This window comes from Muscardinus avellanarius (assembly GCF_963383645.1).
Source record: "Muscardinus avellanarius genome assembly, chromosome: 5".
NCBI classification, from domain to species: Eukaryota; Metazoa; Chordata; class Mammalia; order Rodentia; family Gliridae; genus Muscardinus; species Muscardinus avellanarius.
This window is the reverse complement of record NC_137790.1, coordinates 83,723,388-83,740,828: the sequence shown is the minus strand read 5'-3', so window position 1 is coordinate 83,740,828 and position 17,441 is coordinate 83,723,388. Positions and strand designations below refer to the sequence as shown.

At 35.5% G+C, this 17,441-nt stretch overlaps 1 protein-coding gene across 4 annotated transcripts in view; it reads left to right on the top strand.

The window, feature by feature from the left end:
* Nucleotides 1-2,035: 2,035 nt before the first annotated feature.
* The window catches only part of TP63 (tumor protein p63), a gene marked incomplete at both ends in the record, with an annotated part of 218,555 nt that continues 203,149 nt past the window's right edge, over nucleotides 2,036-17,441 (top strand). For all 4 annotated transcript variants that reach the window (XM_080695815.1, XM_080695814.1, XM_080695820.1 and 1 more), the window contains one exon: nucleotides 2,036-2,097. In XM_080695815.1, the coding sequence (XP_080551941.1) occupies nucleotides 2,036-2,097 (62 nt within the window). The remainder of the gene's footprint in view (nucleotides 2,098-17,441) is intronic.

The following is a 17,441-nucleotide window of genomic DNA, read 5'->3' as shown; positions in this document are numbered from 1 at the left end:
CAGAAGGAAGTTTTGCAGATTGATTATTTGGAAGTCTGTAGCTTTTGGTGGTAATTGAAAATATTTTAAAGCATTCTTCCTTATTTCCTAGAATCTGTGGATTCTAAATATCAGACTTGGAAGGTGTAGTAAACTATTCTACACCAAAGTGTGGTTTCAGGGTCAGTCACACCTGGAAAACCTGGAAACCTGTTAGAAATGCAGAGTCTCGGGCCTCAGCCTGACTTACTGACCAGATCTGCATTAACAAGATTTCCAGGTGACTCCTGGGCACATTAAATTTTGAATAGCTCTGACCTTTAAACCATCATTTCATTCATTTGACAAATGGGCAAGGTGAGGTCCTGTGTGATGGAACCACCTGGCCATGGTCATAGGAAATTGATTACTTTCACTTTAAAATCTTTAGGTCAATCTGTATGTGCCATAGCAGGGAAGAAAGCCAAACACTTTAACTCCAATTAACAAATCTATAATTAATTAGTAAAATGATTTTTCCTTCAAGTTTCACATTTTGTAGAACAAGCTGTCTGGTTTGGCTGGGGCTCAGGCCGGCATGTTTGTGAATTTCACAATTCACAGATGTTAGACACTCTCAGGCTAAGTAAAGGAAGAGAATGTCAAGTTTTAAATAGCTTCTCCCTTCCAGCCTGGCTGAAGCAACGAATTCAACATCTTTAGGAAACACATTTTGAACCAGAATTTCTTACAGGGAAATGTCAAATTTCTTTGCAAAGGACTTTAGATTGTCTCACAACTTTGACATTTTCTGATGTCACTAGTTTACATGTACCCTGTGATTAGGGGGTAAATGGAAGATGTGAACTTACCATGGTAGTGGCACTGGGTCCATATTTTTTTTCTGTTGGAGTCTATTCTGATTTAACTTCCGAATCATATTTCAATCAATTTTTAAACCCACAGGATCATGGTATGTTTACAGACCACATTAAAAAAAGAAAGGATATCATTCTGTATGTAGGCTTCCTTTGACATTAATTCTTGAATGTATGAACAACTTTCTGGTTTTATTCCAAAGTCAGTCAAGTCAAAGCAAAATAAGACAAACAAATCAAAAACAGCAAAAATGAGAGTGAGATAGACTAACTGATAGAGACAGAAATAAAAAATGTTTTCATTAATGGAGAGTTTGAAATAATTTTGTAAACTCACAGAAATTCTAAAATAGTATATGTATTCCCATTTTGATATCACTCTAGGGAAATTCTTACACAAAGTGTTAGTGTAGGTTTGAGGTAGACTATTTAAAGAGCTCCATGAAAATTGTTTTATTTAGGGCAAGCAAAATTTCTAAAGAGATATGAATGGATATCTCTTTCTCTTAGTTGAGACGAAGAGTGAGTTCTAGGTTAAATATAATCAAGGAATTTCCCTGTCTTTGCTATTTGAGATTGTGACCACAACAGGCGGTTGGCTGAAAGGGAGGTTGAAGGGGGAGGGGAGCCAGATGAAAAAAAGAAACAACCTTCCTAAGCAGCCCTGCAAAACGTTTCAGCCCTAGAAGCAGCCACAGAACTCTTCAAATCAAAACAGTATCTGAATCGTAGAAAATGCTCTTTAGCTGGAGCGAGGTGGACACTCATCAGCTCTGTCCGGTTACAGAAGTCCAAGCTGCTGAAATTAAACTCTGATGCCATTCATGCCAACCTCCAATCATGAGAGAGAGCAGAAGCTCAGAGATGCCTACAAACTGCCAAGTGTGGCCACTATATGTCAAGATCTCTACAGCCGCCAAAGGAGGGGAAGAACCACATTAGTGAGGATGCCCAGCTGGTAAGAACTCACTGCCAGTGATGTGTTAGTCACTCGCTGACTCTCATTGGCTAAAGTGGAAAAAAGCTCCGCCTCTTTGCAAATATGTGTGAAGGGGGGAAAGAGTCTAAACTTCTATGTCTGATGGCATTTGACCCTATTGCTTTGAGCCTCCTGGCTATATATCTATATATACACAGGTACATGTGTATATTTTCTAGAATTGCTCTCCATTTGTTGATATCAAGGAGAGGTGAAGGAAATGAATTTTGAAACTGCCCGGTGTGCCACCCTACCGTACTGCCCTGACCCTTACGTCCAGCGGTGAGTTTAAATGCGACATAACTTCTATCAAAACTTATTTGGAGTGCCTTGTTGCTTATGAGTGTTTTGAGAAGAACCCCTCCTTGTTTAGTGAGCACAGTGATTTTATTTTGGACTTAAGGTGATCTGTAGGCATCTTTTCTAACTTTCCTTTTATCTCTGGATCTACAAAGTGAGAGAGTTTGAAGACAATTCATTTTAAAAATTGCCACATCATTTTAAGATGTTTAAAAAATATGATTTGTCTTGCTCAGCACCCACCTACTCAAGGAAAAGCAATTTCATTGGGCAGTGATACAGTCATTTATGAATCATCATCAAGTCAAAATAAACATGGAATAGATTTTGATTTCTAAGTAAAACTAGATGAATAGCCATTGTTATACAAAACAGATTGTGACTTGTCATTTTAGCTCTGAGGAATATTTTCTTTTTGATTTGTTTCTTAACAAACATCATCTTCTGACAAATGTGATTTTTAAAACCTGTGATTCTACTGAATTTTATTTTTGTTTGTACTAAGAAATACTGCCTATTGCTGAGATGAAATATTACTGAGAGTGTACAATTATGTACGTGTGTGTAGGAGAGAGAGCGAGAGAGAGAAAGGGAGAGGGAGAGAGTGTGTTTCAAATTAGAGTTTGCTATTTTTAAACTGGTAAATGAAATCCGAACAGTGTTTTTCCAGTTCTAAAGTTATGGGAAGTATTCAAGTTGTATGTAGCGGTGTGATGTTGTTAATTTAACAGCATGGGCTTGGATGTTGGAATTTCATACTTTATAAGACTAATAAGCGAGGTCGTCCGAGGGTTGAAAATGGCATTGTTAGGAAGGGGTTAACTTGACATTTGCCACCTGTGCAGATTGGAGTCTCCTAGTAGAGCAGAGTCAGATGGCTCTGGATAGGACTCGGCTACTGCAGCATTGCCTAGCAGATTATGAAAGATGTGTGGTCTATTTTCATTAATATGATTTGCCACTAATGTGGACTATGTAGACTCTTTCTCTTCCTGTGAGGCTTCTGGCTGAATGTGTAGATAGTAAGATGAGAAGCAAGTCATAAAGATGAATGGTGGAGCTAGAGAAAACAGAAAGGGAGGAAAAGGAAAGAGAGCGAAAGAGGGAGCGAGAGAGGGAGAGAGAGTGAGCACGAGCTGGTTGTTGATCTTCAAGCATGAAATGGCAAACGTGAATGATGATTGACTCCTGCCTTGCTGTCTGCAGCAAAGAACATTGTTAGGTCCTGCAGTTTATCTTCCTGGATGGCTTGAAATTTAGATTTAGAGTTGGGGATTAGATTGATTTAAAAAACACAAAATCCTAAAGATTTTCTAGTTCTCAAACGTTTTATCCGGTCTAAAAATTAGGGATTCCGCGGAACATCTTTTGAAATAATATTCCTAAGAACATACTTGTGATGAACATCTAACTTGTAATGTCCTTGAGGACATCTTTCCTAAAATAGGTACTTGGACCCCCAGCAGCTTTAGAAGAAACTATCTCCTTTTGATTATCAATCTATACTTTGGTCCTGCATAATTTAGAACTTTCTAGTGACTGATAGAAGAAGCTGATAAACTTAAATAAATATGAAAATTATTTTTCATATTGCTCTGAATAACACTTAAGTTCATAGAGCAGACATCATCTCTGTTTTTAACATATTGTAAAATTCTAAGCAGTGATAGTGTTCTGACTTTTCCTAGAATGCCCTGAACTTCAATCAGGCAGAGTGACTTTTGGTTAAGGGACTGAAGCCTTTGGGGAGTTCTGACATTGTCATTCAGAATGGTCATTCAGAAAGGGTCATTTATTTGAATATTAAATTATTTTAGTATAGGCTTTGGACTTCTCATTTGTAATGTAAATGTAACCATCAGATAACTTAAAGAAGAGAATAATATGCCATTAAGCACCTGCTATGTGTAGGGCACCGGAAGTACAAATATAAGTTATGCCTCTAAAGACAATTTACCTAAATCTACAGTACTTACATATTTAAGAAAACATATTTTGTCAGATATTTCTTATATAATTAAGGACTAATTATCTCCCCTCAGTGAATAAATAAACAAACAAGGGTGACATGTTGTAAGAAATGTCTGATACTATACATTGTCAAAACAAGTACCAAGTCAGGTATGTTTGCACATGCCTGTAATCCTAGTACTTGAGAGGCTGAAACAGGAAGATCAAAGGCTTGAGGCCAGTCTCAAAAACTTAGTGAGACCTATTTTAACATTAAAAATAAAAAGGGCTGGGAAGAGGCTTGGAGGTAAGATCCTCCTGGGTTTCACCCTTAGTACCAAAAATAAAATAAATAAAATAAAATAAAATAACAAACCAAGTATCAAACATTATTCTCTTTAATATTCAATGAGTGAATGAGTTTGAGTTATCATTTCCAAGCAGACAGCCCTTGTAGTTTTCAGTTTACAAAATCTATTTTAAGAATGACCAAATTAAAGCATTCTATAATCATATCACCTACATATTTAAATATGTCTTGCCTGACCTTGCCTTTGAAAATGATTCAGGAAAGAAAATATTTTCAAAATAGAAAAGGCAGGATATCCTGATATGTTTTACTTCACTACCTTAATTGATGAATTTCCTTTTGCTACAGAAAGAATAAGTAATGTTATTATCATTAATTGCTAAATGTCAATGCCATTCCAGAAAAAAACATTTTAGTACATTTCAAAGTAGTATGCTAATTGGCCTCCCAGTTAAAATGTAGATTTCACCAGTTTTGTTTAGTGCATTGTTTTTTTCTTTCTTTCCACTTGAACATATTGGCATATTATGCATTTAGTTATGCTTTGGACTGATTCTAGTTTCCTTTGGTCTTTGAGAAAACCGCTGAAAATCAAAAAGGTAGCTGAAACTGCAGTTCTTATTAGGTTTTTATTTAGTTTATACTGATAATTACAAAGAAGATAAGGTAGAAAACATAAGTGTTGTCATTTCATTGACATAAGTTCAACAAAAATATTAAGGCACAGATAAAATTACTCATAATCAATAAACAAGTCAGTGGGTTAGGAACCCTTTTCTTAGAAACAAAATATTTGCACAGAGTTCTGTTTAATGGTGTAGCAGATAAATATTTGTTAAGTTATCATTTGGGATATAATTTGCCCCCCCCTTTTTTTTTTGGTGGTACTGGGATTCCTGGAAACCCTTCTACCTCCGGGCTACACTCCCAGACCTATTCTTATACTTTTTTTTTTTTTTTTTTTTTTTTTTTAGAAACAGGGTCTCTTAAGTCAGCGCAGCTGGCTTCGAACCTGCGCGATCCTCCTGTCTCCGCCTCCCAAACACAGGGATTACAAGTGTGCGCCACCACACTGTCAATTTGGGCCATTTTTATTCTTCAGTTTTTAGAATTGCCATCTAGTTAGTAAAATATTAAACAAGTTATGAGATAAATATCTTCTCAAAATAAATTTGTTAAAATGATAAAAATGAATCAAGATTAATTTTTGGGGGGTGGTACTAGGGTTCCTGGAAGCCCTTTTACCTCTGGGCTACACTCCCAGACCTATTTTTACATTTTTATTTGGAAACAGGGTCTCCTAAACCAGCGTGTGCAGCTGGCTTCGAATCTGCGCGATCCTCCTGTCTCCGCCTCCCAAGCATGGGGATTACAAGCGTGCGCCACCACGCCCGGCCAAGATTAAATTTTGAGATGTGATAACAGATCTAAAATGGAATAAGAGAAAACGCCATTATGATTCCATTCACTTGTAAAAGGTTTTGTATTATTTTTCCCAGTCACACTCTAATTAAAAGAGGTGTCAAACCTATAAAATCCTCTAAGAGTAAGAAGGGCTTCTTGTGTGAATTGCATATTTGTAGTAAATTTTATACTTGATTAGCTAAAAGGTCAAGTTCATTAATCATATTTTCAGTATACATTCCCAAAGAAAGGGCTGTGAGGATGAACTTAAAGTGGACAGTTATTTCCTTTGTCTGATAAAGTCAGTAAGGACAGATACGGCTTTGTGCAAGGTATCCTCCAATTGTCCTCCAAATACACAGCTTCCTTCTTTCTTCTTTGCTCCAGCAAGCTGACTTCTAGAGAGAGGGTTGAACAGTCCCGTCCTCCTCTGGTTTCCCATTGAGTTCAGCTAATGGGAATCTCTAGAAGGCAACCGACACACAGGAGCAGAGTGAATGAAGAAGGGGTATTAGTTTCCCAGGCTGACTCCCTGTGGGTTTTTTATTAAAGGCTGGAGATCCTGTCAGAGGCCGAGTCACAGTTCAGATGCCTCAGTTTGATCAACTGTTCCTACCCTCCCATTGCCTCAAGCTGATGGTCGGGAAGCATTTCTAGCCACTGCTAATTCCAGAGAGCAACAGGACAGCCTTTACCTTTAGTTACTCTTATTCCTGTCAGGATGATGGCAGAACTAACATTTGCCCATAGTGTAGTTTATGTGCTTCATAAAACTTCATAAATGAGACTTGCTAAATAATTGATATAATGTATAATAATATCACATACTTTCTAATGTGGGATAATGGGTGTGTCTATTTCATGTTTCAGTCATTTCTAAAATGACAAACCTTCTCTGACATGAAAGAGCCAACCTGCTGCAGTCTGTGTATAATATTTTTATTCAATATGTGCTTCATTTCAGAGCAAGGCAGGAAATAGGAAGGATTAGATATATTTTAATTAAAGAAATATTAAATTATAAGTTATCTGTAGGATCTAATGTGTGCATCTTTTTTTTCTGGCACTGGAGTTGGAACCCAGGGACATTCTACATCCAAGCCACACCCTCAGCCCTATTTTTTATTCTTTATTTTTTGAAACAGGGTCTCACTGTGTTTCAAAGGGCCTCAGTCTCCCAAATGCTGGGATTACAAGCGTGCACCACCAAGCCCGGCTGCATCCTTTTTAAACAAGTTAAAGTGCTTCAGACTTACAATTTGCACAAGAAAACGTTTCCAAATATCTTTCTGACCAACTGTGGTTAGCTAATACTACAATGCTATTATAATTCTGTAAGCTACCTTTGAACTTCTAGTGTATTTAAGTGGCAGAGAAACTAGGTGTGGTGGTATGTGCCTGAAATCCTAATACTTGAGGCTGAGATAGGAGAATCACAGGTTCAAAGACAGCTTCAGCAACTTACCGAGACCGTTTCAAAATGAAAAATAAAATAGAGTTGAAATCGTAGCTTGGAAATAGAATGCCGCTGGGTTCAACATTCAGTATCAGAAATAAGAATTGTAATAAATAAATTGCAGTGAGGCAGGACATATGTTAGCAGAATATGCACAGGACTTGTCAGAGATCTGGAATATAGGCTTAACTCCACCACTAACTATGTCACTTTCATGAAATCACTTAAGCTCTCTAAATCAGAGTTTCTCATAAATTAAGTAGGGGTGACAACCTCTTCCCTGCTGTTCACAGCTAGGACCCTGAGAATTAAACACAAAGCAATCATCTATTAAATGCTCCCCGTTATCATTCTGCTCTGTTCTACTATATTGTTTGTAGAATGCTAGTGGACTAATGCTTCCTCCCCACAAATAATTTTATACACATATGAGCATATCTAAGTTCCATGCTCCTGTTTATCAACTTTAAGAACAAAGAGCACTGTGGGTCTTGACATCGTTTTGGCTCAACTCTCTCATTTCTTATATATGAGAATTAAGGAATCAGAATCCCAGAGGGTTGAAATGAGTTGCCAAAGATCACACAGCCAAATACTAGCAAAACCAGGATGAGAATTTAAATCTTTTGACTCCAGTTCAATGTTATGTCTACCACAGAATGGAGCATCTTGTTAAATTTGCATAAAATTGCACAGTTAACAAAGCGTTTCCCAATAGATCATATACCTGATTGACCTGGGAAGTACACAAGGGTGGTGGTCAGATTAATAGCCTCTGAAGATAGCCACATCTTAATTTCTGAAATCTGTGACTGGGTTATGTTACAGGACAAAGGGCACGGCTGCATTTGGACTTAAGGCTGCACATCAGATGACTTTAAAGTAGATAGGTTAATTTGTATTATTCAGGTGGGCACAGTGTAATAACAAGTGTTTAGAAGTGAAAGTAGGAGGAAAAAGAGTCAAAGTGATGCAATGTGAAAAAAGACTGACAATCTATTGCTGATTTTTAAGATGAAAGGGAACCATGGGCCAAGAAAGATGGGCAGCCTCTTAAAGTTGGAGAAGACAAGGAGACAGATTTTCCCCTACTGACTCCAAAGGGAACGCAGCCTTGGTTTCAGCTCATTGAGACCTGTTTCAAGCTTCTGATCTAAAGAACTATAAAATAATAAAATTTAAATTTGTGTTGGTTTAAGCCACTAAGTTTGTATTAACTTGTTATAGCAGCAATAGGAAACCAGTCAACCAAGTAAAGTATTTTTATCCCCCAGCATAGATAAGGAAGTCAAAACTTAGTCTTATTTTCATCTGTTTACTAAACTAGCCCATGAATTTCTTACTAATTCTTATGGTGTGATATAAGGAAGGTAGTACAAGTAAGGTACATTCCTAGACCTAAGGAATTCCAAAGAATTACCTGTGTAGAAAATAGTACACAGTCTGAGAAAGAGGAGGACATGGACAAGCTGTCTGAGGACAGCAAGTACAAATGCTTACCCTCCAGGCACCTAATGAGCACAGTGTTTTTTTGTTAGTAGCTTCTGTTAAAGTTATTCAAACTGTCTCACATGGCAATATATTTGACTCTGGTGAACCCTCTAACATCCGGAAGCTCCAATTTAGATATAGGAAGCACAGAGATACACATGTTCACTTCTGATGTTGCCAAGTATGGAGAGAAGTGCTGCATTAATACTTTGAGATTATGATTTGGTAAATTTGAGTGGAACCTTAAAATAGCACTGTAAACAGAAACAAACGATTTTAATTCATTTAGTTATCATATCATAGTTGGAGAAACAGCACCAGACCTTCTGGTACTGTAAGTGATATTGAAGATTTGAGCTGTTTTCTTAGAAACAGGGCATCCAGGGAAAAAAATTAAAAATTAGAATCTTTATCAAGCATTTCAGGTGATTTGCTTATTTTTATATCCAGTTTTAAAAACCACTACCTATAGTAAGGCAAGACCCAAGGCTCCAACAGAAACTCAGAAACTCATAAAAAAGTACATAGAGATAATGAACAAGGGAAACATATCTTCCCAAAGAGAGACTTCATGTTCTCACTTTAGTTAAAAGCCAAACAGTTGTTAGATTAAAGTGGCAATTTCCAATCTCTGTTTCAGGACAAGAAAGCCAAGTTTCTGATTAGCTCTTTGGAAGCTCAAATTTGTCCGGACAGGGTTTCTATCTCCTTTAAAGAACCCAGCAAGGGATAGTCCTCAAGCAACAAGTGATGGATGTATAAAGCACTGTAATTATGATCAAAGTCCAGAGACTCCCGTCTATGTAATTATGCACTTCCCAGCCTCTGAAAGTCACTTTGTTCCATTTAAAATAGGATGAGAAATGGGCATGAGTGATGTGTACTTATTGGTTATTCAGGGTTTGGGAAATGACAGTTATTAACATTTCTGTTTTACCTTAAGCCATAATATTTGGGGGATAATTTAGATGAAGAAAATTAATTATCACTCATTATTATGCTTATTTGTATTGTTTGCTTTCCATTCTCCACTTAAATCTAACTTTCTAATTACGAGTTTGGCTCTTTGAAGAACAGAGTGAAATCATTAAGCTTTAGAGGCAGAAATGCAAGGGCTCAAAAGTCTCTTGCCACTTTCAGATTTTCATTACCTTCTTCCTTTTGTTTCAAATGAGTAAACTTAATCTGTCAAGTTGGACAGCAAACACTCTTGCTTAAATTCCATTAATTTAGATAGGCTCTAATAATTGAGGGCAAAACTGGCATCATCATAATATTAAGACCGAGAAAGCCTTTTGAATCAAGAGACAGAATGAAAGCACATATGATAATTTAATTAGGCACATGCTTACCTAGAGTAGCTTTTTAATGTAAGCTCTTTATTACAGATGTTGGAATAAATAACAGAACACATACAAATTCATGGTAGGAAATACACTGTGACCGAGACTTCCTCTTAACATTAAGTATGCAATGTCTTCAGTTTGGTGATTTCAGTTAACAACTACCTGACATTTAATTCAAATGGTCAATTTTCAGAGCTTCTTTAAAAATACCAAACTTTAAATTTTTATTTTCAATAAATTATTGGCTTTTTCCTTCTATATTTTTCTAGCTCAGTAAAACTTTCATTTTCATGAATGAATTTAATAGTTTCATTTACATCTTAATTATATAGAGTGATATTGATGAAAACTTTCAGTAAGGAAAGAGATTTTCTTCCAACTTTTTCATGACAGTGCACCTGATTCTAAAAAAATAAGAAGATACATGTTTCTATTTGATTGTTTTCTCTACTGATACTTTTGTTATCTCAAGCAATGAATGAAAACTTTCTGCTTGACAGGATTTTTCAAACAAAACTTTTGGCAAACCAAAAAGCTTTCATAAAAATGAGTTCTTTTTCAACATTTTAATTGATGCTGTGTAATATAATGAATCTTTGTACCCGCATAAGCTATTTTTTAGTATTCTATAGAGGCTAAGGTGGTTTTGATTAAGATTCCTTTACTGCCACTGGAAATGTTAATGGATGACTTACTTGCAGTCAGTGCTGCACTGCATGTGGATCTTCCAAGAGGTGGTATGCACTTGACATGCTTTCTCCTGTTGCATATTGAATCCTGCCTGCTTGCTAAGTAAAATCCTTCAGCACTGCGTGTCTGTAAATGCACTGCTGGCCATTCTCTCTGGCACGTGATTCTCAGCTTATTTTCCTAAATGAAATTCATATACAATTTTATCTCTAAGTCTTAAATCCTTCAAAGGAATGAATGTAGGGAGCTTCTTTTTCTAATGCCCTTCCTTTCCCTTCCTTCCTTCCTTCCTTCCTTCCTTCCTTCCTTCCTTCCTTCCTTCCTTCCATCCTCCCTTCCTTCATTCTCTGCATTTTTTTGCTTGTTGGTAATATATAATATACTGAAAAGGTTTAATATTTTACAGCTTTTTTTTTTTTACTGGGAGTTGAGCTCAGGAGCATCTATCTCCAAGGTATACCCCCAGCCCTTTTTATTCATTTACTTTTTTTTTTTTTGGAAAAAGGGTCTCACCAAGTTGCTGTGCATCTTGCTAATTTGCTAAGCCTATCCTTGAAACTTGCAGAGTATTTTTTAAACCACTTTAAGCTTTTCTCTGCTAAAGTAAAATTGGTCCATTTTGTAAGGTAAAGTAAGAAATTGTAACAACTTACTAAAAATAAAAACACATAAGTCTGCCACAGTGATACATGCTTGTAATCCCAGTACTTGGGAGGATGAGACTGAAGGATCATGTTGTTAACATACAGTAATTTAAGGAAACTCCTTTACAAATTTTTTGTAAAAAGGGCTTGGGATGTAGCTCAGCTGTACAATACCTACATCATCATCATCATCATTATCATCATCATTATCATCATCATACTCGCTATGCACGAAGCTGAGGTAGGAGACTCAACAGTTTAAGGTTAATTTTGGCTACTGAGACGCTGTCTCAAAATAAAGCCTAAAAAAAGCCTGGTATGAAGTATAAAGGAAGAACACCCTTGGGTTCAATCTCCAGTACATAAATAAGTAAATAAATTAGTAAATAAATACATAATACATTGATAGATAAACACACAGAACTGATAAAATGACTTTATGCATTGACTAGCAGCAGATAATGCTAGTGACTACATTTGAAGTGGTTTGAGGATTATTAAGTCTCTAGAAAGCAACAGCTTTCATAAGAAATAAAGCTTATGCTTTTATAGGAATTATTTTAGTATCTGAGTTATTAGTGCATTTTATTTTCTTTCACTTTTTTTCTTAAGTATTGGGAATTGAATCCAGGGTTGTTCTACCTCCAAGCTACAGTTCCAGCCCTTTTTAGTTTCTTTTTTCTGAAACAGATTGCTCATTTGCTGAGGTTAACCTCAAACCTGTGATCTTCTTGTCTCAGCCTCCCAAATACTGGAATTATAGGTATGTGCCACTTTACCCAAACAAATTGTTAGTACATTTGAAAGGGGATTTGTAAATTAAATTATTATTTAAATAAATTCATAAGTATTGTTTGGTTGGGGAGACAAGGAGGAACAGAAAAAGAGAAACATGAATCCCATAAATAGATTAGCTTTATTGTAAACTACAATTCTATTGATAATGTTCAACAAATATTTGTGGAATTCTAAATGTTAAATATATGATAATAAATATAAAAACTGCAAATTTTTATGTGTTTGTTTTTACTATAGCAAATATTGTTCTAGAATTGTATGCATTAAGGTAATTGAGGTAAAGGGCAATCTTTGAAGATCAGGTAGTAACAAATATCAGAGTGCTTTAGATAGTCACAGGTAAAACATATTCAGATAAAGATATGTATGATTTGATATGAGATATTAATTATTTCTATAAGTAGTTATTAGATAAATTGCATTTAAAAAATCTTTGAAAAAACAACAAAGAAAAATCTAGTAAAATGGGATTTTTCTATGTCTTCTTCTAGGTCTGCAATTTTTAATACATAAAATTTAGAGTGATTGTTTTATTCATTATATAAGTAATATAAAAATAATTTTCAGTAGTCATGTACTTTTATAGTTTATCATGTAAGTCACTGTATGAGAATATCATGTAAATGCAACCTAATACATTTATTGTTTTCTTAGTTTAGAACATTATCATTGTTAGTAATTTTTATATAAATTGAAATTTTATATGACTATCTTTTTTCAAAATATTTCTTTGATATGTTCAATCAGATAGTTCAATCAGACAAACATTTGAGAAAAGTAAACTAAAACATATCCAGTCCATGTAAGGTACCATGCAATTTACCTCATAATATGATTGTTTTGCTAAAATCTCTGTTTTATAGATGAGGGAAATGATGCTAATCAAAGGTGACCTAACTAGAAAGTGGATAGACTTCTTTGTGGTTTCATTTCCTCCTGAGCCAGGATTGTCTGATCCAAAGAATTAGCTGCTTTCCCCATGATACACAATAGCTTGAGAAGGGACACTGTTGGCAAGTCAAAGGGTAGAGACTTTCAAGTGACTGGAAAATATTACCATTTAAATGAATCTGCCAAAGTATTTGCCAAGGAGTTCAGATTAGGATATTATTATTTTTAAATTTTTCTAATTTAATAGATCTAAAATGACATGCAGTTTAAATTAGCTGTTTTATTAACTAGGGCAACTATAGAAACCACAATTACTAATTCTAAAATATCTCAACTTTTGATCCTGTATTTTTAGAAAGTGAGAATGAGATTTGAATTGCTAAAAATCTCATATTTATTGAATTTTTACCATGTGCCAGGAGCTATTCTAAGGACTTTACACATTTAATCCTCAAACCACTTCAGATATGGGTACTAGTATTAACTACTACTAGTCAAGAGAGAGTAGGATAATGTTTAAAAGAATGTATTTTGGGATAAGTGTGTCTGGGTTCAAATTTTCTTTCTGGCAAGTGTTAGATCTCCTAATTTAACCTATGTATATTTTCTCACATATAAATGGACATAACAATAGTAGTGCCCAACTGATTATGAGGCTTTAAGAATCAGATGAGCTAACTGTATAAATAGTTTAAGGCACTTATCTAAAACATGTTAAGCCTTATTATAAGTGCTAGCTCTTATTATCCTTATTTTGTGGATGAAGAAAATAAAGCACCAAGAGGCTATAAAACCTTCCCAGGATAGAATGGATAGCCACTGGTTGAGATAGATAGGATCCTGAATTTTTCACATTTTCTTTTCTCAGGGTGAGTACCTTAGCGCTCAGCAAATTTTAGGCAAAGATGATTTTTAGCATAACAAAATTTATAACACAGACCCTAAAAACTAATATTTTAACATTCTACAAAGAGCCTGAGTCTAAAAAAGGTCTGTGTTTCCAAGTATTCTTCTTATCACTAATACAATACCAGATAGCCAAGTTTTATATTTTTTGTATCTCAAAAATTAAAAATTCCATGAGAATAATAGGGACCTTATAGGCAAAGACCAATTTGTAAATATGGGGCTACATACTTCAAAATCTCTCCTTTAACTGATTTTTTTTTTCTCTCCCATTTGTCAATAACTCACAAATCTCATTTACCAAACTCTATTGACTTGGATAAAGCCTTTTCCATATAATTTCAACTTGTTTGATCATTCCTACTTTTTATCTCATTTTCTTTTGTCTATGTGATATTTTTGCCACAATATGGTAATACAATTCACCTACATAGTTTGAACAAGCTTTTTTTTCCATCTTTGTCATTTTTTTTCTTTCATTTCTTTACTATGTTGTCTTCACTAGAAGCTGTTCTTTTTTCCAAAAGCCCCTAAGTTTCCCGTCATTCTTAATTAGAGGTAGTGCCCAGAGAACAACAACAAATTTTCAACAATCTTATGTCTTCTGAGATATCTGCCATCACAATTATTTATTTACCTAATTTCATGGCAGTGTGCTGACCTTGAGAATATCTCTTCTGTAACTTGGCTCCATTTTTTTCTTTTTTGAGTGGGGTACTGAGGATGGAACCCAGGGGCATTCTACCTTTGAGCTACACCCACAGCACTATTTTTTATTCTTTATTTTGAAACAAGGCCTCACTAAGTTGCAGAGGGCCTCATTAAGTAGCTGAGACTGTCCACGAACCTGAGATCCTTCTGTCTTATATTCCCAAATTCTGGGATTACAAGCTTGCAGCCCCATGTCTGGCTCCATTTTCCTCTTTATTGAGTCTTCTGCCACCTCTTTGGGACCTCCACTTTCCTTCCAGTGACCTTCCCATAACATCTGCAACTGTTCCACTGCTACTTCTACTCGAGGAGCTCTCATTCCCTCTCCGTTCCAATTACTGATCATGTCCTGGACTTCTTCATTATCTGGAACTGTTTTGGTCCCAAATTACACCATCCTACACTTTTCCATCAGTCACAGTCTCTTGTCCTGTCCCACCCTCAGCTTGCTCCAGCCCTATTCCCTGTGAACATCTTCACAAGCTTCACTGTGGAAATTCAATCTCTTCTTCAAGGCTTATCTAATTTCTGTGATCTTTATAATGCATTTTTTATGTTTACTTGAAAATTTCTATCTTCTTAACTCATGATGAAACATATAGAATAATGCAAACTCTGGGGCCCATATCACTACTATAAAATAAGAATCTGAATTTAACAAGAATGAAAAATGAGTCATGAATGCTTTCAATTTGAGAAGCATCACAGTAGCCTAGGAGATCTCAAGGTAAGGTCTTAAGAGCAACAGAAGCACCTGGGAATGAATTAGAAATGCAAATTCTCAGGCTCACCTGTGCCCTGCTGAACTAAAAACCTTGAAGTTTTTGACCCAGAAATCTGTATTTTAATGTACTCATAGAGACTCATATGTACTGAAGGTTCAGAGCCTGACTATCGGATAAGGAGATGAACCATCTTGCTTATTTCAGTACACCAGCTAGGCATAGAATAGGTATTTAGCAAATGAGTAATAATTGAATGAGTGAATGATAGGTATTTGCTTATTGTAACAAATAAAACATTCACTCTTTTCTTTGGTAACTATAAAAAGTCCACTTATGGTACATATATTTGCTTGCTTAAATCACTTATTGATTATTTCTGAATATATACTGTCTCATGTTAAATCCTGTAGTAAGTATGTAGTCAATAAATGTTTGATTTGATTAAAATGATTTTAACCTGTATTTTTCTACTTTCTACCCCTCAACACACACACACACACACACACACACACACACACACACACACACACCTTTTTCTTATCTTTCTGTGATAACGTTGATTCAGATCAAGTGAAAGGCCAAAAAAAAAAAAAAAAACCATAAGAAAAGTGGAAACTCGACCTATTGTAATTTCTTTCCACATGACAAAATAAGAAAATCTTAGGAAACAGACTTGAAAATGAAAGTGAGATTGGCAAATGAGTCTGCTTTGATACTAAAGATGGTTTCTAGGCACATAAAATGGCTTTGATAAAATAACTTTGGTTCTAATGTTAAAACATGTGAGGAGTATGATGTGAACAATGTTTGAAAGCAACGACAAATTGGGTCTGAAACGAGGTTCTTCAGTCACAAGGCAGTGCCAAGTTATTGCCCAAAGAATGGCATTCGGTTCCAAGCAATGAAAATTTTGAGATGAAATTGTCAGCCTAAATAGCTAATGTTACTCTTGGCAACAACACCTCTTGAATTCTGTTTATTGAACAGGGACACACTGAATAATAACATTTATCTAACATTTTGTCATCTCAGGAACTGACAATAGATACTGATGTTCTTTGCCCAGTTGCAGGTAGATAGTTTTTATTTATTTAATTAATTTATTTATTTTTTGGTGGTACTGGGGGTGGAACCCAGAGGCTTTCTACCTCCGGGCTATATTCTCAGACCTTTTTTACATTTTATTTGGAAACAGGGTCTTACTAAGTTGCTGAAAGCCTCACTAAGTAGCTGAGGCTGGCTTCGAACCCGTGTGATCCTCCTGTCTCAGCCTCTCAAGCGTGGGGATTACAAGCATGCACCACCACTCCCGGCTAGGTAGATAGTTTTTAAAACACACTAAGAAGGGTCACTATAACACAGACTGAAACTCTAATGCAGAGGAGCTCCTTCAGTATAAAATCTTAGGTAAACAACAATTATTTTGTTATTTTGGATTTTTCTTGATGACTTATGCCCTAAAATATAGGTCTTAATTGGAGTACCAAAATTTTCTAAAAATGTGAATATCTGTGTTAGGCCAATGATTAGTTCATTATCTAACATAAGGAGCTCACACAAATGCCAGAAGAGCATCTGGTGTCCATCATGGCATTTTCTAAGTGAGTATATGTCAACACAATATTGGTTCTCATTCTTGAAAGCTTAAAAGCCTGATGGGGCACACCACAATGTACCTTTCTTGTTTAGTGAAACACTCAAAGATTCATATATGAAAAAAGAGAGACAGTGCATTACTTCTTATGATGAGAAATATGACTATCTTGATTAAGCTTCTGATGGATTCCTCTAGACTTCCTCTAGATATATTGTAAGGGACAGAATTAGATTCAGCATTTTTTATATGAGTTTGAATATGACATAGCAGAAAAATGGGAGATATAAGAGTAATTTGATAGTGAGTGTATCTATGTTACTCTAGTTAGTGTCATGAAGATGTATACAGTAAGGAATCATTTAGATACACATGTTCATGGTCCAGAGCATACCTATATTAGGACAGAG